At 39.2% G+C, this 24248-nt stretch overlaps 1 protein-coding gene across 4 annotated transcripts in view; it reads right to left on the bottom strand.

The window, feature by feature from the left end:
- The window catches only part of LOC110979495 (laminin subunit alpha-2-like), a 72176-nt gene that overhangs the window by 13503 nt on the left and 34425 nt on the right, over positions 1 to 24248 (bottom strand). For 2 of the 4 annotated variants that reach the window (XM_022235341.2, XM_087148663.1), the window contains exons 7-57: positions 23943 to 24152; positions 23700 to 23794; positions 23145 to 23300; positions 22800 to 22940; positions 22409 to 22576; positions 22153 to 22251; positions 21682 to 21911; positions 21289 to 21400; positions 20794 to 20907; positions 19846 to 19973; positions 19414 to 19500; positions 18939 to 19156; positions 18602 to 18708; positions 18291 to 18474; positions 17939 to 18072; positions 17569 to 17633; positions 17231 to 17396; positions 16371 to 16511; positions 16028 to 16207; positions 15655 to 15834; positions 15445 to 15566; positions 15101 to 15218; positions 14568 to 14678; positions 14347 to 14474; positions 14011 to 14103; positions 13532 to 13731; positions 13090 to 13232; positions 12600 to 12707; positions 12114 to 12225; positions 11719 to 11881; positions 11350 to 11557; positions 11070 to 11186; positions 10626 to 10783; positions 10354 to 10492; positions 10014 to 10224; positions 9607 to 9789; positions 9122 to 9276; positions 7960 to 8103; positions 7729 to 7859; positions 7345 to 7525; positions 6825 to 6952; positions 6298 to 6463; positions 6056 to 6200; positions 5638 to 5761; positions 5139 to 5259; positions 4830 to 5009; positions 4545 to 4693; positions 3568 to 3750; positions 3176 to 3270; positions 2528 to 2572; positions 1910 to 2072 (exon numbers count right to left, since the gene is read on the bottom strand). In XM_022235341.2, coding sequence (XP_022091033.2) covers positions 1910 to 2072; positions 2528 to 2572; positions 3176 to 3270; positions 3568 to 3750; positions 4545 to 4693; positions 4830 to 5009; positions 5139 to 5259; positions 5638 to 5761; positions 6056 to 6200; positions 6298 to 6463; positions 6825 to 6952; positions 7345 to 7525; positions 7729 to 7859; positions 7960 to 8103; positions 9122 to 9276; positions 9607 to 9789; positions 10014 to 10224; positions 10354 to 10492; positions 10626 to 10783; positions 11070 to 11186; positions 11350 to 11557; positions 11719 to 11881; positions 12114 to 12225; positions 12600 to 12707; positions 13090 to 13232; positions 13532 to 13731; positions 14011 to 14103; positions 14347 to 14474; positions 14568 to 14678; positions 15101 to 15218; positions 15445 to 15566; positions 15655 to 15834; positions 16028 to 16207; positions 16371 to 16511; positions 17231 to 17396; positions 17569 to 17633; positions 17939 to 18072; positions 18291 to 18474; positions 18602 to 18708; positions 18939 to 19156; positions 19414 to 19500; positions 19846 to 19973; positions 20794 to 20907; positions 21289 to 21400; positions 21682 to 21911; positions 22153 to 22251; positions 22409 to 22576; positions 22800 to 22940; positions 23145 to 23300; positions 23700 to 23794; positions 23943 to 24152 — 7339 coding nt within the window. The remainder of the gene's footprint in view (positions 1 to 1909; positions 2073 to 2527; positions 2573 to 3175; positions 3271 to 3567; positions 3751 to 4544; positions 4694 to 4829; positions 5010 to 5138; positions 5260 to 5637; positions 5762 to 6055; positions 6201 to 6297; positions 6464 to 6824; positions 6953 to 7344; positions 7526 to 7728; positions 7860 to 7959; positions 8104 to 9121; positions 9277 to 9606; positions 9790 to 10013; positions 10225 to 10353; positions 10493 to 10625; positions 10784 to 11069; positions 11187 to 11349; positions 11558 to 11718; positions 11882 to 12113; positions 12226 to 12599; positions 12708 to 13089; positions 13233 to 13531; positions 13732 to 14010; positions 14104 to 14346; positions 14475 to 14567; positions 14679 to 15100; positions 15219 to 15444; positions 15567 to 15654; positions 15835 to 16027; positions 16208 to 16370; positions 16512 to 17230; positions 17397 to 17568; positions 17634 to 17938; positions 18073 to 18290; positions 18475 to 18601; positions 18709 to 18938; positions 19157 to 19413; positions 19501 to 19845; positions 19974 to 20793; positions 20908 to 21288; positions 21401 to 21681; positions 21912 to 22152; positions 22252 to 22408; positions 22577 to 22799; positions 22941 to 23144; positions 23301 to 23699; positions 23795 to 23942; positions 24153 to 24248) is intronic. The other 2 variants (XM_087148664.1, XM_087148665.1) reach the window with 2 other exon arrangements.

Here is a 24248-nt window from a genome sequence, read left to right as displayed (position 1 = left end):
TTGGGGCACTGCAGCGATTCATGTTAGACAGACAGTCCACTGCTAAGTATTCATTTCTTGTGTCTGAAAGGTGGCCTAAAACAGGAAGGTTGCTGCCCTTGAAAAATCAGATGTAAATATTTTGGCTTTGAGGTTGGAGCTTATTAAGTCAACAAAGAGGACATGATATTGGCTATGGGCTATATGAAGCATCTATGATTTAAACCAAGTCTATGGGATAGCGCAAATCCATAATTCAATTAAATATGTGCATTGGTGCCATGGGTGGATTGGCTCCCTAAAAAGGCAGAAAGAGAAAACCTTTTTTTCTGAAAAATAAGGAAAGAAATTTACCTGCCCATTTTTCCTTCCATCCAACAACATGTAAAAAGCCCCCCGCAAAGGTCACACAAAGTTACATAAAAAGATTTCTATTTTTGCCCTCTCCTCCCAAAAGATGGGCCCACTCCACCAAATACTGGTTAAAGATTCACCCTTGGCTGGTATGGCAAGGGTCACTGTACACTGTACTAATGCACTTGTTTTGGTCAGCAGATTCTAATCAGTTGTATGTCCTTGCTTGCACCTCTAATGGACGTATGCTTTCCAAAGTCCTTGTCTCATTAAGGATGAGGTATTTGCAAAGCATGCATATAAACCTGTGACGGTGAATCTTAAAGCAACATTTCTGCATCACAACTTATTTCTGATGATATATGCATTGGTAAGGGGTGCTGTCATTCAGTACACAGTTATGACCAGTTAACACTGACAGCGGGGACAATCATGATCTACATCCCCACATAGAAGGTTCAAATTATGTATCTGCTCTGTACACAAGTGACCCCTCATTAATGGCAAGACGATGATCTGAGGAGACTCCCTAATAGTACTACTAAAGTGCACCTGAGTTATATCATGCCTCAGATTTATGTCTTCCATGATAGATGTGTGAGAACAAGCACACATGTAGAGGACGTCTCCTGAGAGAGATTGTTCCTCTCTTAGTTACATGACGGGGCCCATAACACCAATAGATTTATAATCTTCAACTGCCTTGACATGTTCCAATAAAGTTAACCATATTTTAAAGTAGGACAGAGAATATTGCAAAATTGATGAAAGCCACAACGATGGTCTATTTCAGGGATAACCTACAACACATGAGTGGATGAAATCAGTGACGCACTTTACCTCACAAACAAATCATGAGAACATCCTGTGACTTGCTGACGTTAGCAATGTGAATGCTTTGCTCAGAGACCTTTCATAACTTATAGCCTCCATCAACCGTAGGCGTTCTCTAACCCTGAGATGTTGAGTAACCAAGCTAGGGATGCAATTATCTCATGAGGAAGAAAAGAATGCTTACATGCCCCCCCCATGAGAAGCACACAGTACATGATGTTATATATATTACATACTGATAATGAACAAGACCTTAATGCACATAAAACAGTAATCCTTTATATTTTGTCCTTAGCTTCAAAATTCATTATGATGCATGATGTTTTGCTGCAGGCTATTCCCACTGATCAATGTCAGAACCATGAAGAGTATTTCTCGTCCTCTAGAAATAACGTCATCAGAAAGAATGTGAAGGTTAATGATGACATGAACAGCACTGAAAGTTTCAACTTTAAAAAAGGTCGATGTGACTGCAATAATTAAGGGACAGCAACTAATGAGGGGAAAGTGGATGGCTACTTGGAAGGAAAGAAAGGACTGTTTTGTTTGTTAGTTATTATGATGAGTTGTGTCCTTTATTTCAAAAGTAAAGTTTGATGCTCTCAAAGGGTGGATCCGTATCCCTTTTGAATCTCAGTTACAAGGCCAAGCATAGGACAATGACAGCATTCCAGTTACTGCTGCATGTGTCAAATAAAAACGTTTTTTCCAGGCCACGGACAGCTAGAAGGACAATACTTACACTTTGCCGAATTGTAGTGGGTCAATGGCCAGCTGGATGTGACTATCCATTGATAAGCCAAATCTTACAGCATTGGCAATGATAGATGGTTCCTTAGTTACAGCACAGCCCATCGGTGAAGGGGTGGTAGCTGGACTCGGCTCTGTTACGTTTTCAACCTCACCTGTCAAAATTTACATCTAGTGTTAATCAGTGTTCAGTAAATATAACACAAGGTTTTCTAAATATGCACATGTCTTGTATAAAATATAGTGGTTGGAACTCAGATGCATGAAATAACAACCACCTCACCACCAAGCTGGCTACATTGGCTAAAATTAGAATCAGTATAAATCGATATCATCTTGAATTTAAAAAAAAGCCAGAAATAATACAAAAAATCAGTACAGAAAATTTGAAAAGCAGTACTCAACAATATAATTCCCATACTTTTGAACCTTATTGCTTTTCATATTTACCATACTGTTCATATTCATTGCCAGTGCTTCACAGCCCTTCCTACAATTTTCTTCAGCTAGAAAGTTGTGGCTGATTAACTAATTTGCTACATGACAAATATTAAGAGCTGAGCATTTTGCTAAATTACAGACAGCCAAACAAACTGAAACCAAGACTAACCTGGCATAGCGGGAGAATCATGCATGGCGGGAGGATCAGTGGACTCTATACAAAAGGATCGGGGAAGAGGAAATTCATTGGGGAAGGACAAGGGCAAAGGATGGGATTGAATAGACCTCAAACATAAAGTCACGTTTTGTTTACATGTGTGCTTTCCTATGGCAGTGAAGTGGGATGGTATCTATTGAGCCTCCAAGTGCATATGTAAGCAAATGTGATGTCATTATGTTTTAGGTCTATTAGACTCAAAGCCACAGCAAGATGTTTAAGTAAAAAGACACAAATTACAGCAATAAATTTAGAAGGTGCAAGCGCAGATAAGGCAACTTTTAAGACTTTGGGACGGACTGAAGCAGCATTTAAACCCCATCATTCCTAACTGATTAATAAATAGCAATCCTTCTTGTATTTGATGAGAGTTTGAATCCCCTTTGCAAAGTCTCTGCCAAATTGGATGGAACCTAAAAGTTTATTATGCAACAAGGACTGTTTTTAATTGAAGGATTATTAGTTTTATCTTTGGTATTCCCATTGCCTGAAAATCTTATAGATACTAATGGCCACACTAAATTACAAATACATACTAAATTTCAGGAAAGAAAGGTATTAGGAGTTTGAGGCCCCCTTAAATATACTGCAGCAATTTACCCTGGGTAATATCTTCTGGTGGGAGTGGTGTTAGAGTACCACATTTCCCGATAGTCGCATTACTGAAGGAGCTTGCTGACTCAAAACCAACCAATCTGTCAAATAAACGTTTACAATATGTAGTGTAAACATACATCTACAACTGGAATTTTTCCCGAATGCTGTTTCACCTATAAAACTCCTTTACTTAAGTTCTAATTTATCCTTGAGTGATCAAAATGACTTTAAAATGAGTATCCAGCATAAATAAAAAATGAAAAAACACAGATAATAAAAAGTTGCGATACAAAATGCCCAACATTGGTTTGGATCAGACCAGGAAGTTTTCCACAATCTAATAAATCTCAGAAAGTTGGACCGAGTAATAATAAAAAAATCAGAGCACTGCTCACTTTCCCATAATGACCAGGTCTTTGACACAGCCTGTGAGTGCGCGCATGCTCTGTAACGCAGGGCCTAGCCTGACTGAAGTAGGCACACTGCCGATGTACAGAGGTGAAGTTACTGGAATTAAGCCTTCACTTCCAGGAAGTCTGCCTGCTCTAGCAACAATGTCATCCACTATCAGGCGAATGCTGGGAAAGACATCAAACAACACAATTCAACACTTTTATGTAACAATAATTATGATAATATAAAAGCATTTATTAACCACTTCCTGTTGGGCGACCCGTTTTCGTGTAAATAGGCTTTATATGCAGAGCCGGGGAGCCCGGAACTGGGACGAAAGAGTTAGGTCTTATAACAAAAGACCGTGCTCAGCACAAAAGACAGAGCTGCTGGGCACTACCAACTTTTTTTGCTCTCAATAGTGGAGATAATCCAGCCTTGTTTTGAAACAGTATACCATGGTTTGAAGCATTTAGAGCAAGCGGATTACCACCGGGGACAAAAAGCTCTCCACCATCGCAGTGATGACCTCAGAGGTACCCATTTACACCTGGCTGAAGAGAGGCATGTAGATGTTTAAAGTGACTTCCCCAAGGTCACAACATGTAACCACCTGCTAGGATTTGAATCACCAACCCTATAATCAGAAGCTACAAACCTAACCGTTACGCCACATTTTTCCACAGGTAATGATGTATCACAAAATGAGTGTAAAGCTGCAAGTATGCTCTTAAAGAAACCAGAAATCAAATTAAAGTTTTTAAGTTTCTATATAAAGTAAGTTTGAAATAATTGTTAATACAAATTCGTTCCTTAAATCATGTTGACTACACCCTGTATACGTGCAGTACCTTGCAAATAAAAGTGTGCAAATAATTACAAAGACAAAGATGTGGGTTTTTTCTATCCACTGTGCATTTTTCTTCCAACACTCTTCAAAAAACATTCAAATAAAGCATTAACTTTAAATTGGACTTACCTAAAATCCTCCTTTTGTAGAAGTACTACATGAGGTATACCATCATTAAAATATCCTAATGATGATAGAGTTGTTAGAGTCAGAAGTCCTTGACCTGCATTTATATAAGTTCTAATACGACCTCCAACCAGTGCAATGGCATAAGATACCTGGACATTATAAAAAAAAGATATTATTTGAAGTAAACTTAATTTTGTAAATGATTTATTGCCGGCATCAGTCGTGGCAATGTAATATGGTTCATGGCCAATGGGCCTATTTTTCCACCATAGAGCACAGACTTACATCAGTTTGGTCAGGGTCCACATCTCTTCTTGTCCTGTCTCTAGCAAGTTCTCCTGCTGCTAAGAGGATACCACTGCTTTGCCTGGTGGTGAAAGTCAAGGAAATATCTGCAATCCTTCCGAGAGCAATGTTGCGCATTTTGACCTGAGCACCGTCTAGTAAGCCAAGACTTCGAACAGTCTGGAAAAGAAAAGAATGCAGAAGGAAGAGGATAACAAAAAGAAACACGTAGCAGGTTTTGATGGGTTTGCCTGAGAAGGATCTATTTTAAATTAAATAAAATCCTACTGTCTCAAGAATTCCTCTTACCCGTGCAATGCAGCCATCCTCAACACCTGTTGACAGACCGGGCAAAAGCAGGTTCTGCAAGTTTCCATAGAGACCAAACAACTTGATGCATCCATAGAAGCGCTGCCTGGTAACATCTCGCCTGAAGAGTTACCCCAAAGAAACAATTATTACTAGCCAAAAGATGTATGATGTGAGGTTTTTTTCGCAAGCTCTCGGACAAGCACTGAGCATACAGTGCTTATTAATATACGTTGGGTAAGGGCAAAAACCTATTATATAAAATATATAAAATGTATGATGAGGTTGCTGAATCAATCGAACAATCTTAGATTAATATTCACTCCTGTAATTTAAAAATGTGCCTAAATAATAATTTAACTTATGACTGGAAGGTAGTGCGGTCCTCTGAGAAGAGTAGCATTCTACTTCAAGGAAGGAAAGACTGCTCAAAGTTTGAATTCACTAGATGAATTAAAAAGTGACATAAGGAAAATTTCAAATTCAGAAATGTACCTACTTGACTTTATAGGAGCTTGGCACACCTCCCACATGAAGGTACTCTGATTCCTCAATAGTTAATCCAGTTAATGATCCAGGGGACAGACCTACTCCCTGTCTCACTGCATTGATGTACAGGTAACCTGTCACACAGAAAAAGAAAATACTTGATTTCAGATCAATCTGCAATTTCAGATCAGTTTGAAAATTACGATTCCACTTTTTAACCATTCAAGTGGTATACTTTAAATCTATCTACTACTCAATATTTTAACTTTAGAGGGTGCTATGAGCACTTGAAGCCTATTGAAAAAACGCAGCATTTGTCTTTTGAAAAAAAATTACAAAAGAAGAGAGTGGCAATGGAAATTTTGCCAGCATAGTACAAGCACCTTGAACAGTTTACACTAATTGCACTAATCAGGCTCTAAACTCACTTTTCTGACCACTCCTGGACAGACTGACTGATATCCAAGTGTTTGTGTTTACTCTCTCCAGTGATGACACTTTGCCTATGCCACTGCCGAGGTCATGTGACACAACCATGTAACCATCAATAAGTTCAATAGCCATAAAGTCCCGCTATGATAAAGGACACAAGAGAAGAGAATGCATTTTATTTGTCAACTAACAAAAATTTGGCTCCAAGCTATGAAGAACTTAAGCAACCTTGACTCACTTGGTCTTGTGAAGCCATGTAAAACAGCAGTGCTTCTTCTGCTTGCGTCTTCAGTTGGAAATCAATGGGAACAAACCCATCCTTCCATTGCCTTGGTCGAGGGAGTAGGGAGTAACCTGTCCCGTCATAATTATATACACCTTCTTCTACCACTGTGGTACTGGGACTGTTGAAGAAATATGAAAAGTTCAAGGAAGGGCTGTTAGTTGTTGAGGGACTCTGCAAGTCCAGCTTCTCCTCTTTCCAATTGGTGCTATCCAAACTGTTTTGTGAGCTTTGCTTTGCAAAAAAATTAACTACCTAAAACTTTCTCCTTTGGGTCCCTTTATGCTATTTTCAAAGTGGATTGCTGATTGGTCAGTCATGAATCTCTTTGGTTATGTTTTGTTAATTATTTACTTATTGCAAAGTTGGAGGGTCTTGACGACGTGAATAGAACTGTCATTTCAGGAAGAGACCATCCAAACAAAAGCAAGAATGTTTTCAAGTTGAACCAATGAAATTGAGACAGGGAAGAAAGGATGCACCTGTTACCACATCCCTGACACTGTCCTTCAATGGTCTTGAAATTCCACAGCCCAACAGGTATGTCATCAAAGATGACTTCTCCCATACATCCTCTGAACTCCTTACTCTCAACGCCTTGGACTACACTCTAGTTGTTTAGAAGAAAAATACATAAACATAATCCAGCCAAGTTGATCCAAGTGCACAAAAGTGCATGAACACTAAAAATACTGATACTACACTGGCCCAACACATTTAAGATTGAAGTGTGATATCCTACATGTAACATCACATGAAAACAAGATGATCTATTATAACACTTGGCTGTTTTAACAACCTTGGAATAATCAGCAACATTAACAGACAGGTTTTAAACAGTGACCTCATTTAAATGTGATTCACGAGAGGAATACATTTCAGAGCTGCCATTTCAGAGATATAACTTGTGCCATCCTCTAAGTTCTGAATCCTGTCTATCCAATAGGTCTTAGTATTGAGCATTGCCATGCAAGCGTTGCTCAACATTTTGAGCAAACTTACATCGAATTCTCTGGGTACTCCTCCAACAAACAAGTGACTGGAGCTATCAACATCCAGGATGCTGGAGCCAACAGCAGACATCCCTGTCAAAGCCACAGCTGGTTCCATAATGTTCTCTGGATTGGGATTGTTCTCCATAGATATCATCTTCTGGACCTTAAGGGTGCCAACATGCCCAATCCTGATGGGCAGAAATTAGGTACATTTATTACTTCAAGACCCTTTTACAGAGGGATGGAAATGATAAACAGAAAGTGTCCCACTTCACATACTGAAACTGAAACTAAAAGTGGTTCCTCCATGCAGCAAATAACCAAACAAACCTTAATGTTCTGATCCCTGAATGATTCTTTGACAACTGAAATAGATGATGACAAGTCTGACCTCTGTGCTTCAATCTTGTACCATTCCTTTAGTTGCATGATTTCAGATGACTTGATGGAACCAACATCGACACCTACATTCCATCGAAAGAATGGCTTTCCGTTGACTGTCTCAAGCAGCATAAACTCATCCTGTGATGCACAGACAGTAAGGATTTGTGATTACCAAGTCAAGTGCTACATCCAGAATATCAAATCTTCAAATCCTAACAAGAACAGCTTTTGTACTCACACTGCTGTTGCTCTTGATGTAGAACAAGAGATTTGTTGGGCTTGAGATATTAACATTGATGATAAGGGAGTTGTATGTGGATGGGCTGACTTGAGGTTGGTAGGAACGAGCACAGTCACCAGTGGAGTACATCGATACCTTGATCTTCAACGTTAAGTCGAGAAATACATGTAACAGCAGTAGAATGTGAGCATTCCAGAAACTCTTTAAGGTATTACAGATTAGGCAAATAGCTATAGAGAGATTTATGCAGCCCTGTCACCAGCTTCAGGCATTAAGAGGGTCTACAGTTGCAGCTGGGGGGCCACATCACAAGAACAATATATCTTTTTAATGCTCATGTTTTTTTACCAATGGGAGACCAGCTTTGGGGGGGGGCAGCCAGACCAATTGTTAGGGTTAGTAGAAGTAATAAATGGGAATGTGTTGAGAGCCAGTTATTAAAAACTTATCTGTTAATTCTTTTGCCAAAAACTGTCCTTTAACCACTACCAGCGGGGGACTCCGAAATCGGAGCCGTATGGTTTATATGTGTGGCCGGGGTCTCCGAACTCGGACAAATGAAACAGGGCCCTGTAACAAAAGACTGTACTCCGAACAAAAGACCAGGCTGCTGGGCATGACCGGCATTTTTCACTCTCAAAAGTGGTGATAATCCAGCGTTATTTTGAAACCGTATACCAGGGTTTGGGGTATTTAGAGCAAGCGGATTACCACCGGGGACAAAAGCTCTCCACCACCGCAGCGATGAGCCACACAGCACCGCTGCATGCTAATCTGGCCCCTATTGAAAAGAGGTCAGCAGTGCACTGAGCTAGGTTCGTGAACAAAAGACAGTTCTATAACACCACACAATCTGGGCTCTGTTTACAAGGCTGCAGGCCTGGCTGAAATATTCGGGCGTCAATGAAGGTCACCTGTCAACTTAGAGTAGTGCCTGAAGATTACTCCGTGCGGCTATAAACGACTGTTAAATGGAATGATGAATTGTTGAAGGATTTTGAAAATGGAAAAAATGATCGTCATGCCGGCCCAGCATCCTCAACATTGAAAAATGCCCCGGCCCGAAGTGGTTAAATTTCAGCAAAATCTGCAGCAAAGGGGATTTTCATATCCGAGCACAGATTATATGAGAACCAGAATGCCAAACCTAGGGACTGACCTTTGATGCTTGGTTGCGAGCTTGTCGTATCTTCTCTCTAATCTTATTAAGATCGACAGCCATGTTGCCTTCTAGTGTCTTCATGTCATTAGCTTGTCCACTCAGTGATAAGGACAGTGTATGAATCTCATTCACACTGGACTGAGAGTACTGGGCTAAAATAATGAAATCCAAAATATTCTAACAAACAAGGAAATCATCCGACTGCAACACAGGCTTCCACAGGAACACATTTTCAGTGTCTCCTTTTTGTCACAAATTTGATAGTTGGCAAAGTGTTCAAGAAATTCATGCCACAAATCCTACTTTTAATTTCTTTGTTGACAGAAAAATGTAAATGAGGGATAAACAATACTTCCTCCCAATGAATCCATCTTGTAAAAAAGAAAGCAAAGAATTTCAGAGGATGACTTGGCAAGAAGCATAAAAATGCCTCAATATCAGATGGCAATTTTTAGCCACAGCTACCAACATTTGTAACTTACTTGCATTGTCAACAATGTCTAATGCTTCATCCACAAAGCCTGTATCTTCCTCAACTTGCTCCAGTCTTTTCTTTGCCTCAGGAATTTGTCCCAATGTCCTTCCTACTTTATCTTCAACACCTTTGGCTTTGCTCCGTGCCAACATGGCAATATCAACAGCTTCCTGGGCTGGTGTAGTCAGGTCTGAAAGAGAACTTGAGTCTTTAGAATTACCATCCTGTCCCTACTGGAATTGTAAAATAAACTTCAGGAAAAATCTTTTGTTGAAGATTGCCATGGTGAAATCACAGAAATAAAACAAACCCGGTGTCCCCTAAGTGAGGGTGCAATAATTTTAATCATGCAAACAACCTAAATTGCTTTAAGCAATGAAATGCAGTATTTGAATCTCAAAACTCAACACTAACCCTGTCTGAGTTCAAGCAGTGCCTCCTTTATGCATCTTAGTCTCTCATCTGCATCATCATTCTTGTTGGTTACCCAGGTGATATTATCCTGCACGCTATCAAGCCTCTTTCCTAACTCCTCCAATCTTGGGAACAGGCTGTTGGTATCTAGGGAAAGGCTTTTATCTCTGGACAATAAAGCTAGGACATCCAGCGGTTCAGGGTTACTAACCTGCAGGACAAATGTAACAATGTTGCAAGATGAACTCAATTGGATGTATTCAGGCAGGTGGATTAGGGATGTTAGGGCAGGTCAAATTGGAATATTTTGTTTTAATAAGCAGGTGACTTTGTGTCTCACTTGGTAACTGGCATTGTTGGCAGCCATCATGGCCTGTCTTGCTGCCTGTTCCGCCTCATCAATAGCCAGTTGAATCTGACCATATGCATTGACTGCTCGAATTGAGTCATCTGCATAGTCTTTAGTGGGCTGAAATAACCTATGAAATAAAGGAAGCAATGATTAATGATATAAATGTGAAATGAAAGAGATATTGTCTCCAATGGCAATGGTGCAAAAACTTCACTCTGACTCATTGGGATGTACATTATATTTTGCTGTTTTTTACATACTCTTGCAGGCGCTGTGCTTGCTGTTTTAGGTTGTCTGCATGGGCCTCAGCTCTCTCAACATACTCATCCAAGCCAAACAAGTTCTGTTCAATTAACCCCACCTTGAAGCCAAGGTCTGATGTCAGATTGTATAGCAGAGCAAACTCTTTCTTCAAACCCTGAAATTGGAAGAGGGCATTCCTGATACAATCAAGTAACGTTGATGTTTTGAATGAAAATCTCACACAAAGTTGGACACAAGTTTACTAAACTACCACCAATCCTAATGACAATCTTATGGATTTAGAAGTCTTTGTACTGGTACTCCCTTGAGGATTACCATCTGAACATTTTAATGAGTTAATTCTTGAAAGAACCGTTGGGTTTAGGAATTCTGTGTTTCTGTTCTGTTAACCAAAGTGTTTCCCTATTCATTTCAAAGATAATTTAAGAATTGAGGATTACCATTCCAGAGGCATTGGCTTGGAGAAGCAGATCTTGGGCTTTGTCAAGAATGGCTCTGGCTTCAGAAAGATTCCTTTTGCTCATCTCCTTCAACTCTTCAGTTTGCACTGCAATCTCCTGCAAGGACGATAAAGATTGATCTTTAAAAAAGTACTTTTGATGACCAATGTTTGCTTCTTGAAAATTAGTTGTCATTTCATCCAACATATTTGGTTGTACTTTGTGCTTCCCATTAAAAGTAAAGTTTCAAATAGACAATATTTATGACCTAACCTCCTACCTTAATCAAGACTATCAAGGCTTTACTGTCTTGGTTGATGCCAGTTGCATTTTCAGATTTGTTGACAGCCTCTTGGCTTGTTTTTATCAGGAACTCAAGTTGCTTGGTCAAGTTCATTATGCCTGAGTGGGTATGATCAACCAGCGGCTGTACATTCAGAATGTCATCAAACAAATGTCTGGCTTTGTCCAATGTTTTGTTGGCTTCCCTAGAAAACAACAAAAAATGTATGTCTTTATTTTTCTCTGTATAACGTCATTTTACATGTAAGTGCCACAATCTTTCTTTTAACTACATTTTACTTGTTAGTGAAACAAGGTCAGATAATGTTACAAGAAGAAATCAAACAGATATCGCAAATCTCAATACCTAAGTTCACTATCAGCTCTTAGCTGTGAATACATAAAAGGAGGATTTCTATCTGAAATTTCCATGACAATCATTCGTGCTTGCACCAGGAGGGCTGTAGACTCATCCAGGGACAACTCCTTATTCAGCTCCTCTTGGATGTTGGCAATTTCTTTCACAATATCTGTAGATTGGAAATGGATGATAACAATCCTAAAAGAAAGAGTGTACAGTCCTCAAGTTTTAAAGTAAAATCATTCACAACCATCCAATCCTAAAGAACAAACCGCCAAAGCATTACTTTTCAAGATGATATTGTTAACTCTTTTGCCAGCATATATGCTTACATATACATATTGTTGTCAAATATGCTGCACATTTGACTTCTTAAATCATCTTGACAACACAAATCATACCTTTTATTTTATCAAAGATGGCCGTGATATTAGCCTCTGCTTCCACAGCTTGGATGTATGTTTTATCCACTTCATTTTTCAATGATGTTGCATTGTCCTTGGTATTGTTAGCCTGCAAGAAAGTCAGAGAATTTAGCTGCCTTGAGGGTCATGCTATATTGGTCCAAAAGTGTGACATGTGTGTCCCTGTTACAGCTGACCTGTAAATTCTGACATGGCAATACCACTGAAATTAACTTCAAATTATTTAGATTTATTTGGCAGGTAATCTGTGTTACTGTAATCACTCTTGAAAATTAAAGAATGTGTTTTAAAACCTTCAAAATCAAATGCTAGATGTGACAGGGACAGGAAAATGATTGGACCCCATATTTAAAGAATGACCTTAATGTAGCTATGTATACTCCCACAGGAGTCAAGAGGTTTGAAAAGAATAAAAACCTGTTTTTACACATCAACACCAAAATGATAACATTGGTTTCTTACTCTCATTTCTAGCCTGTCTGTATCCTCTTGTAAGTTGCCTGTATCAGGCAAGGCCAGAAGGAGTTCCTTAGTAGAATTCAAAACTCCAAAGAGCAATGCAAGTTTTCCCTGGAAATAAAGCCCAAATGAAATGGATGTATATTAAGATCTCCTCCACTGCCACATTACTATAAGAAACAACAGAAAGTTGATAAATCTTGCGAGGTTCTTATAACCAGTGGTCTTGAATGAGAGTTAAATAATGGACTCTTTTTCATCTGTGCCTTACATTTTTATCACAGGTTTGAATCCATCTTAGGGTAGTATGAGCATAAGATTCTCAATTCCTCTTTGATTTTGAGATTTTCAGAGGAACAACATGATTCAAAAAGATCACTTTAAATTTTTTTTCACAATTTCTTCAAGGTTAAAAGCTTTAGCTGCACTGTCATTACACACAATGTCTAGTACAATCCTTCTGCAACATAGAAGTTTGGAAATGCTGACATACCTGAATCAATTTGGTAGCATTTTCCATTTCTTGTAACTTTTCCCAGGGCGCAACAACAATGTTAGAAAAATTTCGCTCCTGAAGAAGTTGCTCCAAGCGATCCAACTCAGTCAAAAGAAGTCCAGTGCAGTTATCGTAACAGGCTGTTGAGAATGAATAAGACATCTTGTTTGGGTTTCATGTACTGATAACCAAGCTTCCAGTCTACAATTCTAAAAGGAAAACGTTTTTCCAATCACAAATATTACAAGTTCTTGATAATCAAATGTACAGACCAGTTTCAGGTACGCACATACTATGCATGTAAAAGCATCAAGTTAAATTATTCATCATTTAGGGGATATCTTACTGCATAACCTATGCAGTACAGTGACATCAAGTACTGTAGAAAAAAATACAAAGAACAATGACAAATAAAGGACATGTAAGCCAAATTTCTTACAAGAGCATCCTGTTTCCGTGACGACGTATCCAGCTCCCTCATCACATTGGTCACAGTTTGCACCAGTAATCCCATCTGTACATAGACACACTCCAGTGATTTTGTCACAGACTGATGAGACAGAGCCATAGACATTGCAGTCACATGGCTGACAGGTACCACCAGGCTTGGTAGGGTCACCATAGTAACCATCATCACAACTAGCATTTTAAAATTTATATGATCAGAGGCAAATGAATATCTTAAAATGTGTGGCATATCAGTGAGACATTTATTTCCATAATAATGAAACAAATTGTTGGATAAAATGCCTATCATTCTGTCATGACATCCTGGGAACTGTGGGTGTGTAGTCAGAATAAATGCCAAAATGATCTGGTGACCACTTACATGTAGGTCTAGAGAAATAAAATAGAAGGGGTTTGATAAAACAAATAAGCCCCTTATTCCAATGACTTCTGGATCCATTAGGAACTCACCTGTCACAGAATCTACCCACATAGCCTGCTTGACAGTCAGTGCATCTATGCTGACCATCTAAAGGATCTAAAACACACGTTGGACTGAAGCTGCTGGGATAAGATAAGACATCTCATAAGAATTGTAAGGTTCAAAATTTCTGCCACCCAAAGCAAAATGCTGAAAAAATTACAAAAAATTTGAAGAGTTTAAATATTATTCTGTTTTTCCATCAGCAAAGGAAGAATGCTTTTCTGGCTACCTACTGTAAGACCAATGAAGTCTCTTAAACATCTAAACAATCAATAACAAATATTAGCCAACTGCTTACGACCCATAATTCATAGGGATCTTACTTGTTAACAGAAGCAAATGATGGGCAGGCACATTGCATACAGTCAGACGGAGTACCAACGGTTGCATCTCCATAGAAACCGACATCACAGTTATTACACTGTGGGCCGGTTGTGTTGTGCTGACATTCCTGATGGGTATTGGAAGGTATAAAATTTCATTATCTCATAGAATATTCATTGATTAAAGTAGATATATTGCAGGTGGTTTGAAAATTTGGTACCTCACACTGTCCAGTCCTGTCATCGCACATATCAGAATGACCAAAGCAGACACAGGGTTGACATGTGCCGAGGTAGTCTCCACTTAACCTGAAGTAACCTGCTTCACAGCGCTGAGACAAACATGAGGAAATATCAGAATTACTTGGGCATACATGTAGGTTGCATTTCTAAGGTATGGTTACTAAGTGACTGATGTTTGAATTAAAAAGTTGTTTAAAACTTTGTGTTGACAAATCGTTAGGAATAAAGTACGGTAGAAAATCTTGGGGTTTCAAACAATACACTCTAAAACCTTCAAAGGTACAGTTGTTGAAATCTTCCCAGTCAAACAGCATTTTCAAGAGCAAACATTTCTTCACAAAAGAGATATTCCATGGTGTACCATAAACCATTCTTTACCCCTAACAGTCCTCAATCCTTCACCTGTTGGAGGATTGAGGACTGTTAGGGTTACTGATGTTTGAGAAGTTCTGGGAACTGGAGCTACATTAGAAATGCAGGATTCAAGAATGACATTCAAATGAAGAGTTACCTCACATGAAAGTCCTGTGTAGCCAGTAGGACAATCACACTCTTCCACTCCTATCGCTTGGTCCCCACTGACATCACCTCTGGCTGGCCCTGCGGTTTCTAGAACCACGCTATCAATGCTGCAAAGGGGATACATCCAAACACTGACAATGAAAACTACACAAAACACATATGCTCTCTTCATAAAATAGTTAATATCCAGCATAATTCTCAAGGAAAGCAATGGATTGAATCTGGTCACTGGGTGAGGCTGCTTTGCCCCAATAACATTGATATTTGGCACAAATAGACAGAAAAAACCATGTAGACAAATCTGTGTATGACTATAATTGGATGGATACTCACAGTGCATAGACTGTGTCTGGTCCGTACGTTGCTCTGATAAGAACTGCTTTGATGTCTTGTAGCACCATCATGAATTCTTCTCTGGTTGGCTGTCTACCTGATGGCTGCAGCTGGAAGTTGTGCTGCAATAAATTCATCAACAACCAAGGATGAATTTTTGGACCTCGTTATGAAAGCATCTCCTCCAAATCAACTGCTCCAGGCACTTACCTCCAATAGTTTCACACTGAATGCTTGTTTGGTGTCAGGGGAAGGCTCTGGCAAATCTACGGTGACAGCATAGCGAACACCAAGAATTTTGATGTCTAATGTGGATTCCACAGGTGTGTTGGCAGGTGGATTCAGTCGATAGGCCACAACAAAGCTCAGAATCCCACCATATGAAGACACCTGTCAGGTAAACCGGAATGGAAGGAGTGAGCAATTTAAGTTCTGAAGCATGATTTGGATCAGCAACCCCAAAAATGCAGTTGTTCAAGGATTTTTTAAGATGCAGTACATCTTAGTAACCTCTGTATAAGATAAGGACATTTCAAATTAGAAATATCAGTCTAAGACACAAGAAGCCTCTTCAAGACATTACCTTATTTCCAACAAAAGCAACTGGAAGATTCCAGAAAAGCTCCTCTACATCCAGGGTTATGAAGGCCTCTGTAGCATTAAGATCAACACGTTCTGTTGTGAATGTCACACCACGCTGTGTTGGTATAATGTAGTAGCCATCACTTACAGAGAAGTCATTGGTTCTGGATGACAGGTGCAACTGTTGATGAAGTGAAGTTTTCAAAAGTTTCGAGTAGTCAGTAAATTAGTCCTTCTTCATTAAATGAAAAGAAAAGCTGTTGCATTGACAGAATTCGTTCTAACTAACCAGGATTCTGTGTTATTTCCCTGAACTTTTTTGGTCCATTATCCCTTGGTCTTACCTCTTTCCTGACAAAGTCAGTCTGTCTGCAACTGTCTGTGATTCCAAAGCAGAAACAACTTGTGCATCCTTCTGGTAGATTTGCTTGCAGACTGAAGGAGTTATTGATGCATCTGTCACATTTCCTTCCCCTCACATTGGCCTGAAGAAATAACACTCAGAGCGTGAGTTTTACACAAAATTGATGGCCATAATAATCATGCAAGTTTACAATGGAGCTTATGCCTGTACTTATTCACAAAGGGGGAAATATTAAAACGTTAGATTAATTTTCAAAATACAAGAAAGTTACCCAATAAAAATTCAATCAGCTGTTCTCTAGCAAAACTGCTCTAAACTAGTTTACAATCATAATATTGCTTAACTGGAGGGAAACTCAGGTTTTTAAAGAGCACCTCTAATGACAACACATTTTCTCTGATTTTATCTTTTCAAATAAATATGGAAGCATCCAAATCAAATGCAGCGTCATTTGTCTTCAGAGCTCAACTTTAACAAGCTTAAAAGGGTTTTTTCCTGTTCATCCCAAGATGCGAATTCTGAATCTAGATTACTTCATTTTGAGAAAACTGAGACAACCAGGGAACCCTCGTCCTGTGTATGGCATGCCAAACAATGGCATGCACTGGGATTATCCACTACGAACACAGGGTGAGGGTTCCTGTCGTTTTCTCTGTTTTCTCAGAATGACGCGATCTACATTCAGAATTTGCATGTTGGCATGAACAGAAAAAACCCTTTTAAGCTTGTTAAAGTTCAGCTCTGAAGACAAATGATACTGCATTTGATTTGGATGCTTCCATATTTATTTGAAAAGATAAAATCAGAGAAAAGCTCTTTAATGATTGTCTTATTGTCTACCTTGCAGACACACTGTGCATCCTCATCAGCACACGAACACATTCCATTCTGGCAGGAAGAAGGGTCCGTTCCAACTTCATCACACTTGCATTGTTTACATTTTGGGTAGTCACGGTAACCAAATGGACATTGGTCACATTGCTGGCCAACAAACTTTCTTTTACAGCTAGCAATATGCAAAACAAAATGTACAAAAAATAGAAATGTAAAGCTTGTTCAATAGATACCAACATTCTCGTCTATTTCACAAATCAAACTTATTTCCATCAATGATAGAGGTTCCCACCTTGTAACTTTGAGAAAAAGAAATCTAAATATAGCTTGGACTCCATGTTTACCTGCATTGTCCAGTAACTGCATCACAATCAGATCTAAAGGATCCCTCCAGGCTGCAGTTACAAGGCTGAGAAAGAGAAAAAGGATTGAAGTAATAGTTTTACTTTAATGATCAAGCATGGATGAGACCCAATCAGCACTCATAAAAACTCATCTCTATCCAATAAACTGCATTTTGCATTGTATGTCTTGCTAAGGATGAAATGCTCATGAATATACAGGTGGACAGCGACCCCTGTGTCATGCTATTCAGCCTAACCGCTTCCACTTAAGTGTATTCTAGACAACTTTCTCCTTTGGCTTGAACCTACAGCATACCACTAAGGTTGTGTCCTTGGTTTGCTTTGATGAAAACATTCAGGCAACATATACCTTGCATCCAGTATGAATGTCATAGCCCCAGTGATCATCTTCACAGCTTTCACATCTCAGGCCGACAGTATTTGGAGGACAGGAGCATTTACCACTGACAGGATTACACCATACACTGATTTCACAACCGCAAGCTGGATGGGATAAAATAAGGTATCAGAGCAATCCAAAATACTGGAGGTTCTCCAGGCTTCAATAAATTGACTGCTGGAACTGATTCTGAGAAAATCTGCACTGCCATGATGTCAATTCTTAGCCTGCCAAATGCAGATGGATTTAACAGTCACAAATAGGAAAACGAAGTAAAATCTTCAACTTAAACAATGACAACATGATTTACAGGAGAACTAACCTTCGCACCCATTTTCACTGAAGTTCCAGAATCCAAGCTCACATTGATTGCATTGCATCCCAGTAACTCCTAGCTTACAGTAACACAGTCCAGTATTGACATCACAACGTTCATCCAATGAGCCCACAGGATCACAGTCACATGCCTGGCAACCAAGTCTGGATTCCAGATTCCAAAAGCCAGGCTGTAAAATGGATTGAAAAAATGTTTTTTATATCATACAGCAAACGAAAGACTGATTGATGCACCAGAAAGATTCTAAAAAGCTGCTCTTTAAGATGATACGACTTGAAGCAGTTTATCTTACTTACAGCACACTGATTGCATGATAGACCAATGACGTTGGGTTTGCACTCGCATTGTCCAGTTTTCCGATCACAAAAAGATGAGAAGGCACCAGCATCATCACACTGACACACTGTCGAAGACAGGGATGGAGATTAGACCGTTGAAGTGCCCATGAGAAACATGTAGTTTTTCAAACTCGGAATATATTTCTTAAACACTTATATTTCCCAAAAATTTCAAGAAATAATTCTTATACTTCAACACTCCTTAAAGTTTTTAAAAGCCCAGGGTAACATCACTGAATACATTTTTGTCCTCAAAAAATTTTATTTAGATTGAAAATTTTGTTGTAAGACTCACTTTGGCAATTCTTAGCAGTAACAGCATCTCCAAAGAACCCATCCCTGCAATGCTGGCATTGAGCTCCTGATGTGTCACCAATGCAGATCAAACATTCCCCAGTCACTGTGTTGCAGCTCCCTGGTATGCCAGGGTTGATGTTGTTGTTACAAAGGGTAGTGCAAGGGTGACAGTAACCGCCAACTTCCAGTGGGTTGCCATAGAAACCATCAGCACATCTGAGGGAAAGGTTATAAGCTCTATGTACTTTGTACTGTGATTGATTATAACTGCTAGTCATGAAAAGCTGTAACAGAAACATTGGTCTAGTTTTATCTGCTAAATAAATAGTCATAAACATAAGTTGAAAGATTGTCTGACAAAGGAACAAGCTTCACATTTGGAACTGCAAGAAGAAATAGGTAGGAAATAAGTAGGCCAAGGTTTTTTGACAGTGTCAAATGGACCAGTCTGACACTGCCATCAACCATCTTACCGCTCACATCTTGGGCCTGTGAAGCCTGTAGGGCAGGAGTCACAAATGTAACCAAATTCAGGATCAGACACACAGGTTGGACTGAAACTAAACAATTCAAGAAAAATCAACCCAGCGGGGACGGTTGTTATTACTGTTCAAAAGCTAAAATGAATTGCAATTTTAAACTGCAAAGTAAAAAAGTGTAAAAAGGCAGGAAAGATCTAGGAATTCCTTCAACAACTGCAGATGTTCCGTAATGACAGTTGTTTTTTACCTACAAGAGGATGTTCAAATAAGCTGAATATATGTATGTTCTTGGTCTTCTAGGTGAGCTGTCTCTATGAAATTGTCCGGATTGTACTACCCTCTGATGCATACTTGAAATGTTACTTTGAAACGTCCGGGGAAAAAGTGTAAAGAAACAAATCAAATTAATTCAATAAATCCTACTTGTTTTCTGGGGTGAGGTGTGGGCAGGCACAAGGCTGACAGTCATGTACGGTGCCTTGCACAGGGTAGCCATAGAAACCAATGGCACAAAATTCACAGTGGGGCCCTGTGGTATTGTGAGTGCAGTCCTGAAAGAGAAGTAACAAACATCTGCTAGCCACAGTCACTTCTGAAACCTTTGCTTCAGATTTGGGTTGGGAATTTCAACAAACTTTTACGTTAATTACATCACTTTATGGTGTATTTTCTTCAAATTTAAGTGGTAATTTGGGGTTGGAAGGACTAAGTAAAGTTTAACCTTTAACCCTACAGCACCCCTGGCATCATCAGATGTCAGATGTAACTAAAGAAGCCTCTAAAGAATCGGTTTTGAGAATATCCTCAAATTTGGGGTCAAAATCAATACATGCTGTCAGTGTGCTGCCATTCCTTCTGCTATAAATTTTATGAAATTCCTAACTACAAGTGCCATAAAGTCACACCATGCCCACCCTTGACTATTTGTGTTGTGTCTGTACTTAGTACAAATATTATCCCACTGTTATCATGGTTTTCAAGTCTCTGGAGCAAAGTGTCATCTACGATGACTGAGTTATCAGACACATGTTTGAACAGAGTTCTTTTATGTCAAGTGCCAGCTCTTGTTGACAGGTTTGATTATTGTAAGGCCTAAATGTTCACATTCAGCAAACAGCAAGGTACCAAATATACATTCACACTGCAGAAGAATCAGAGGAAACCAAACATTGAAAATAAATGAAACAGACATTTGTCAGTCAGGGCGTGTAAATCAACTTCAAATAACAAAATGAATGTACAGATCTTCAGAAAATCCAGAACTGTTCTTTCTCAAGTAGATAACAACTGATAAGCATGCATGTGAGAACAATTAAAATAAAAATCTATTCAGTTTTACTATCAAAGAGGATTTCATTAAAAAGGACTTACAAAGCACTCTGCAGTGAAATCACTACATTCTGTGGCATGATTGTTGCACTGACATGGCTCACAGACACCATTCAGTAATATGCCATCAACTCGCCGGTATCCAATCTCACATGACTAGGAACGGAAACAGAAAAAGGAAACTCTGTAAAATGTAACTTTACTGGGAAAGCAGACTTATCTGAAAACTAGACTCATAGCCAAAATTAGTCTCTTTTTAACCTCAGAAGAGTAATATAGTTTATAGGTTTCTTGCTGTACATTCATGCCGACAAAATCTTCTCCTTAACTCTAGACCCAAACTTACTACAACCTCTAGCATGATTCAATTTTTCATGACACCAGGAACTCTTGATCAGTTCAATCTGTAGAAACTTCTAAGTGCTAGTCAATGAAGCCACAATGCCCCTGTAGATATACAAGTGGCTCAATTTTATTTAATTGTATGGTGCTTGGGGCCAACTATCCCTCTACCAAGAATTATCAGCCCATTATTACCTCACATGACAGTCCTTCATATGAAGCTGGGCACTCGCATTGCTCAATACTTGAAAAGACATCAGGGTCAGTAGCCTCTTCAGATGCTACATCCAAACTTACATCACTAAGTCTTCGAAATTTGAAAAGAGAAAAGAAAGCTATTTTACTTTATTACTCAATGAGTCTCCAAAGTTTGTTTTTGTACTGAAAAAAAAACCAGACATTTAAATCTGCCTTGTTAATGCACCTGTTCCTTAACTGTAAGTCGTTATCAATAGATAACAAGATACAGGTACCTCCATTTGCTGGGTTATGGTATACTGGATTGTGGGATTAAGAATCTTACCTCATCATGGTCCACTTCTTTCAGCCAATTTCATATGAATTTTTCTTTTTGATATTCTTTCTTACCTTGACTCCACCACAAGTGAGCTATACACCGCACGTATCATCAACTTCTCCAGCCCACTCAGCACGGACATAAAGTCAGCCTGAGTAGCTGTTTGATCTTGTGATCTGTCTCCTAGGTCAGCGTCATGGGCTAATCGGTGCCAGCCACGCTCTGTCATTGTTATAACCACTGTCTCTTTGGTATCCGGCATGACTACCAGGGAATTTTTGTAGATGGTAATGCCATTACCCTAAGATGCAGGTGGCACAAAATATGAAATGATCAAGACAACCTGTTGCCGAGTATGGATTAACAATAATAATCCCCAAAGTGCTGTTTGCTGCATATGAAATAATTCCCACTACCACAAGTTTGTCAGTATTAAAGTGGAAATATTTATCTGCTGATGCCAAAGTTAACGTTGTATACAGCTTGAAGAATGGTAGATAATGACTGCAACTTTTTGGAGTTCAACTCAGTAAGAATATTACCTGCATGATGACATCAATGTCTGTTGTTGGGTCTGCCTGTCTGCCTGGTTCATCTTTGTAGGACACTGCAAACTGAAGTCTACCGCCATAAGCAGTGAGCTACGATCAAAATCACATTAAACATAAAATGAAAATTAATGCATCCATAGCACTATACGTATCAAACTTTCTTTACTTCCAGGGTGTGAAGACAACACTTTAATAGTTCAGCAAGTCAGCGATCTTGATTGGGGTCACAAACCAAGGCCGAACATACCTTGTTTCCTAGATAAGGTCGAGGAGCACGCCAGAAATAGTTATCTGCTTGTAGCTGTTTCCTTGCCTCCTGATGGTTGATGGCAATCATGTTAGGTCCAGCGATGCGAGGATGTATGTAGGCTGAAGTTTCTTGGTTAGTTACGATCCAGTCATTCATATCTCTGATCTGTTACAAGTGAAGTGGAGAGAAAAACACCAAACTACAGAGAAAGAAATAACTCAAAGTACAATATTTGAGAAACCTTTGAATCTCCAGCTGGAACAGAAAGCCACTCTAAGGAAATATTTACAGATGCTACAAATGCATACAATTGTATTTACAACTTGCACATATCTACCAATATTAGCACACAAGACCCTACATTAAGAAAGAAAACAATCAGAAATACCTTATCAATAGCCCAAGGAATGCTCTCGCATATGGTGGATAAGCCAAAACAGAAGCACCTACTACAACCTGCCTCGTCTTCCTCATTCAGGTTGAAAAATCCAGCTTTACACTGGTCACAGTTTGGTCCTATCACATTTTCCTGCAAACATGAAAATCAACAAGTCGATTCTCATCTTCAAATCTGATACTGTTAAGGAATTGAAGTATCCAAATCTTGTAGGTCCTAAAGGGACTTTTTTCTTAGAATTTTAATCATGACTCACAAGAAGATACAATACTTCAAGATCTCAGGCTAACCAATCAGTGTGGAATTAACTGATTTATTACTGGATACTTCACTTACTTTACATTCACATGGGCCTTGGCATGCATCTGGGTTACGACTGCCTGCCAGGTTACATTGACATGGCTGACAGTAAGGATAGCCAAAGTAACCTCTTGCACACTGGTCGCAGCGCTGGCCAGCATAGCCTGGCTTGCAGAAACAATCACCAGGGTTCTGTTGGAGAAATGTTATTGAAAACAATGTCATAGATGTAGACACTTATCCAAAGAAAAGGAAATAACAGGTATAAAAGAAAAAACCTTTATCCCTAACACTCCTCAGTCCTCCAACAGGTGAAGGATTGAGGAGGGTTAGGGTTAATACCTCAACTCTCAACAGATTAATGATGAGCAAGACTATATCATAAGAGCTCCAAACAGCGGACCAGAAAAGATGCTAACAAGTAACTGAAAATCCATGCTTAGTAGTCTGACCATCACAGAAAATTAAATGAAGCTTTAAAAAACTCTAGGGTTCCAATTTTTAAGTCTTAATTGAGGTAAGGGTTTCTGATGAAAGACATTTTACTGAGGGAGGACGATTAGATAGGAGGGGGAACCGGGAATTACTAACCAAATCCTCATACATTCGGCTTTCATCCTTGGCACAGACAAGAAGCCTATTTGTTGTATCATCTCTGCGAGTACCAACAGCACTGCAATCACAACCTGGTGAGAAAATGATGAATATAAATGGTTCAATAAGCTGCTTACATATTACAAGACAAGTTTTTGTTTAGTAAAAGTGATTTCTTGAAAAGATTGGCACACTGTTTGAAACTACATGGATTCTATAATTTTTCTGTAATACACTTACGGACACAGGGCTGTGGATCATTAGTCTCTATGCCCAGTGGTCTGTACATTCCATCAATACACTTCTCACAATTGTTTCCTGTTGTGCCATCTCTGCACCCAATGCAGACTCCACCTCCTTCATAGTTACCATGGATATCCAGGCTTTCATGAGCTCTATCTATGTCCTCATCATAGTAACAGGTTTCAGAGTGGCCATGACAATTACATGCTGGGAAGGAATTGGACACGCAGTACAAAGGTGATTGTCACTCAGAATCTTCAGATGTATTAATGGCAGTGTTGTAATGAGTCACTGAATTTTGTG

Source organism: Acanthaster planci, linkage group LG18, assembly GCF_054643075.1.
Source record: "Acanthaster planci isolate LZ-2023a linkage group LG18, COTS_SCS, whole genome shotgun sequence".
NCBI classification, from domain to species: domain Eukaryota; kingdom Metazoa; phylum Echinodermata; class Asteroidea; order Valvatida; family Acanthasteridae; genus Acanthaster; species Acanthaster planci.
The sequence above is the reverse complement of the archived record's forward strand: the minus strand, read 5'-3'. Positions and strand labels throughout refer to the sequence as shown.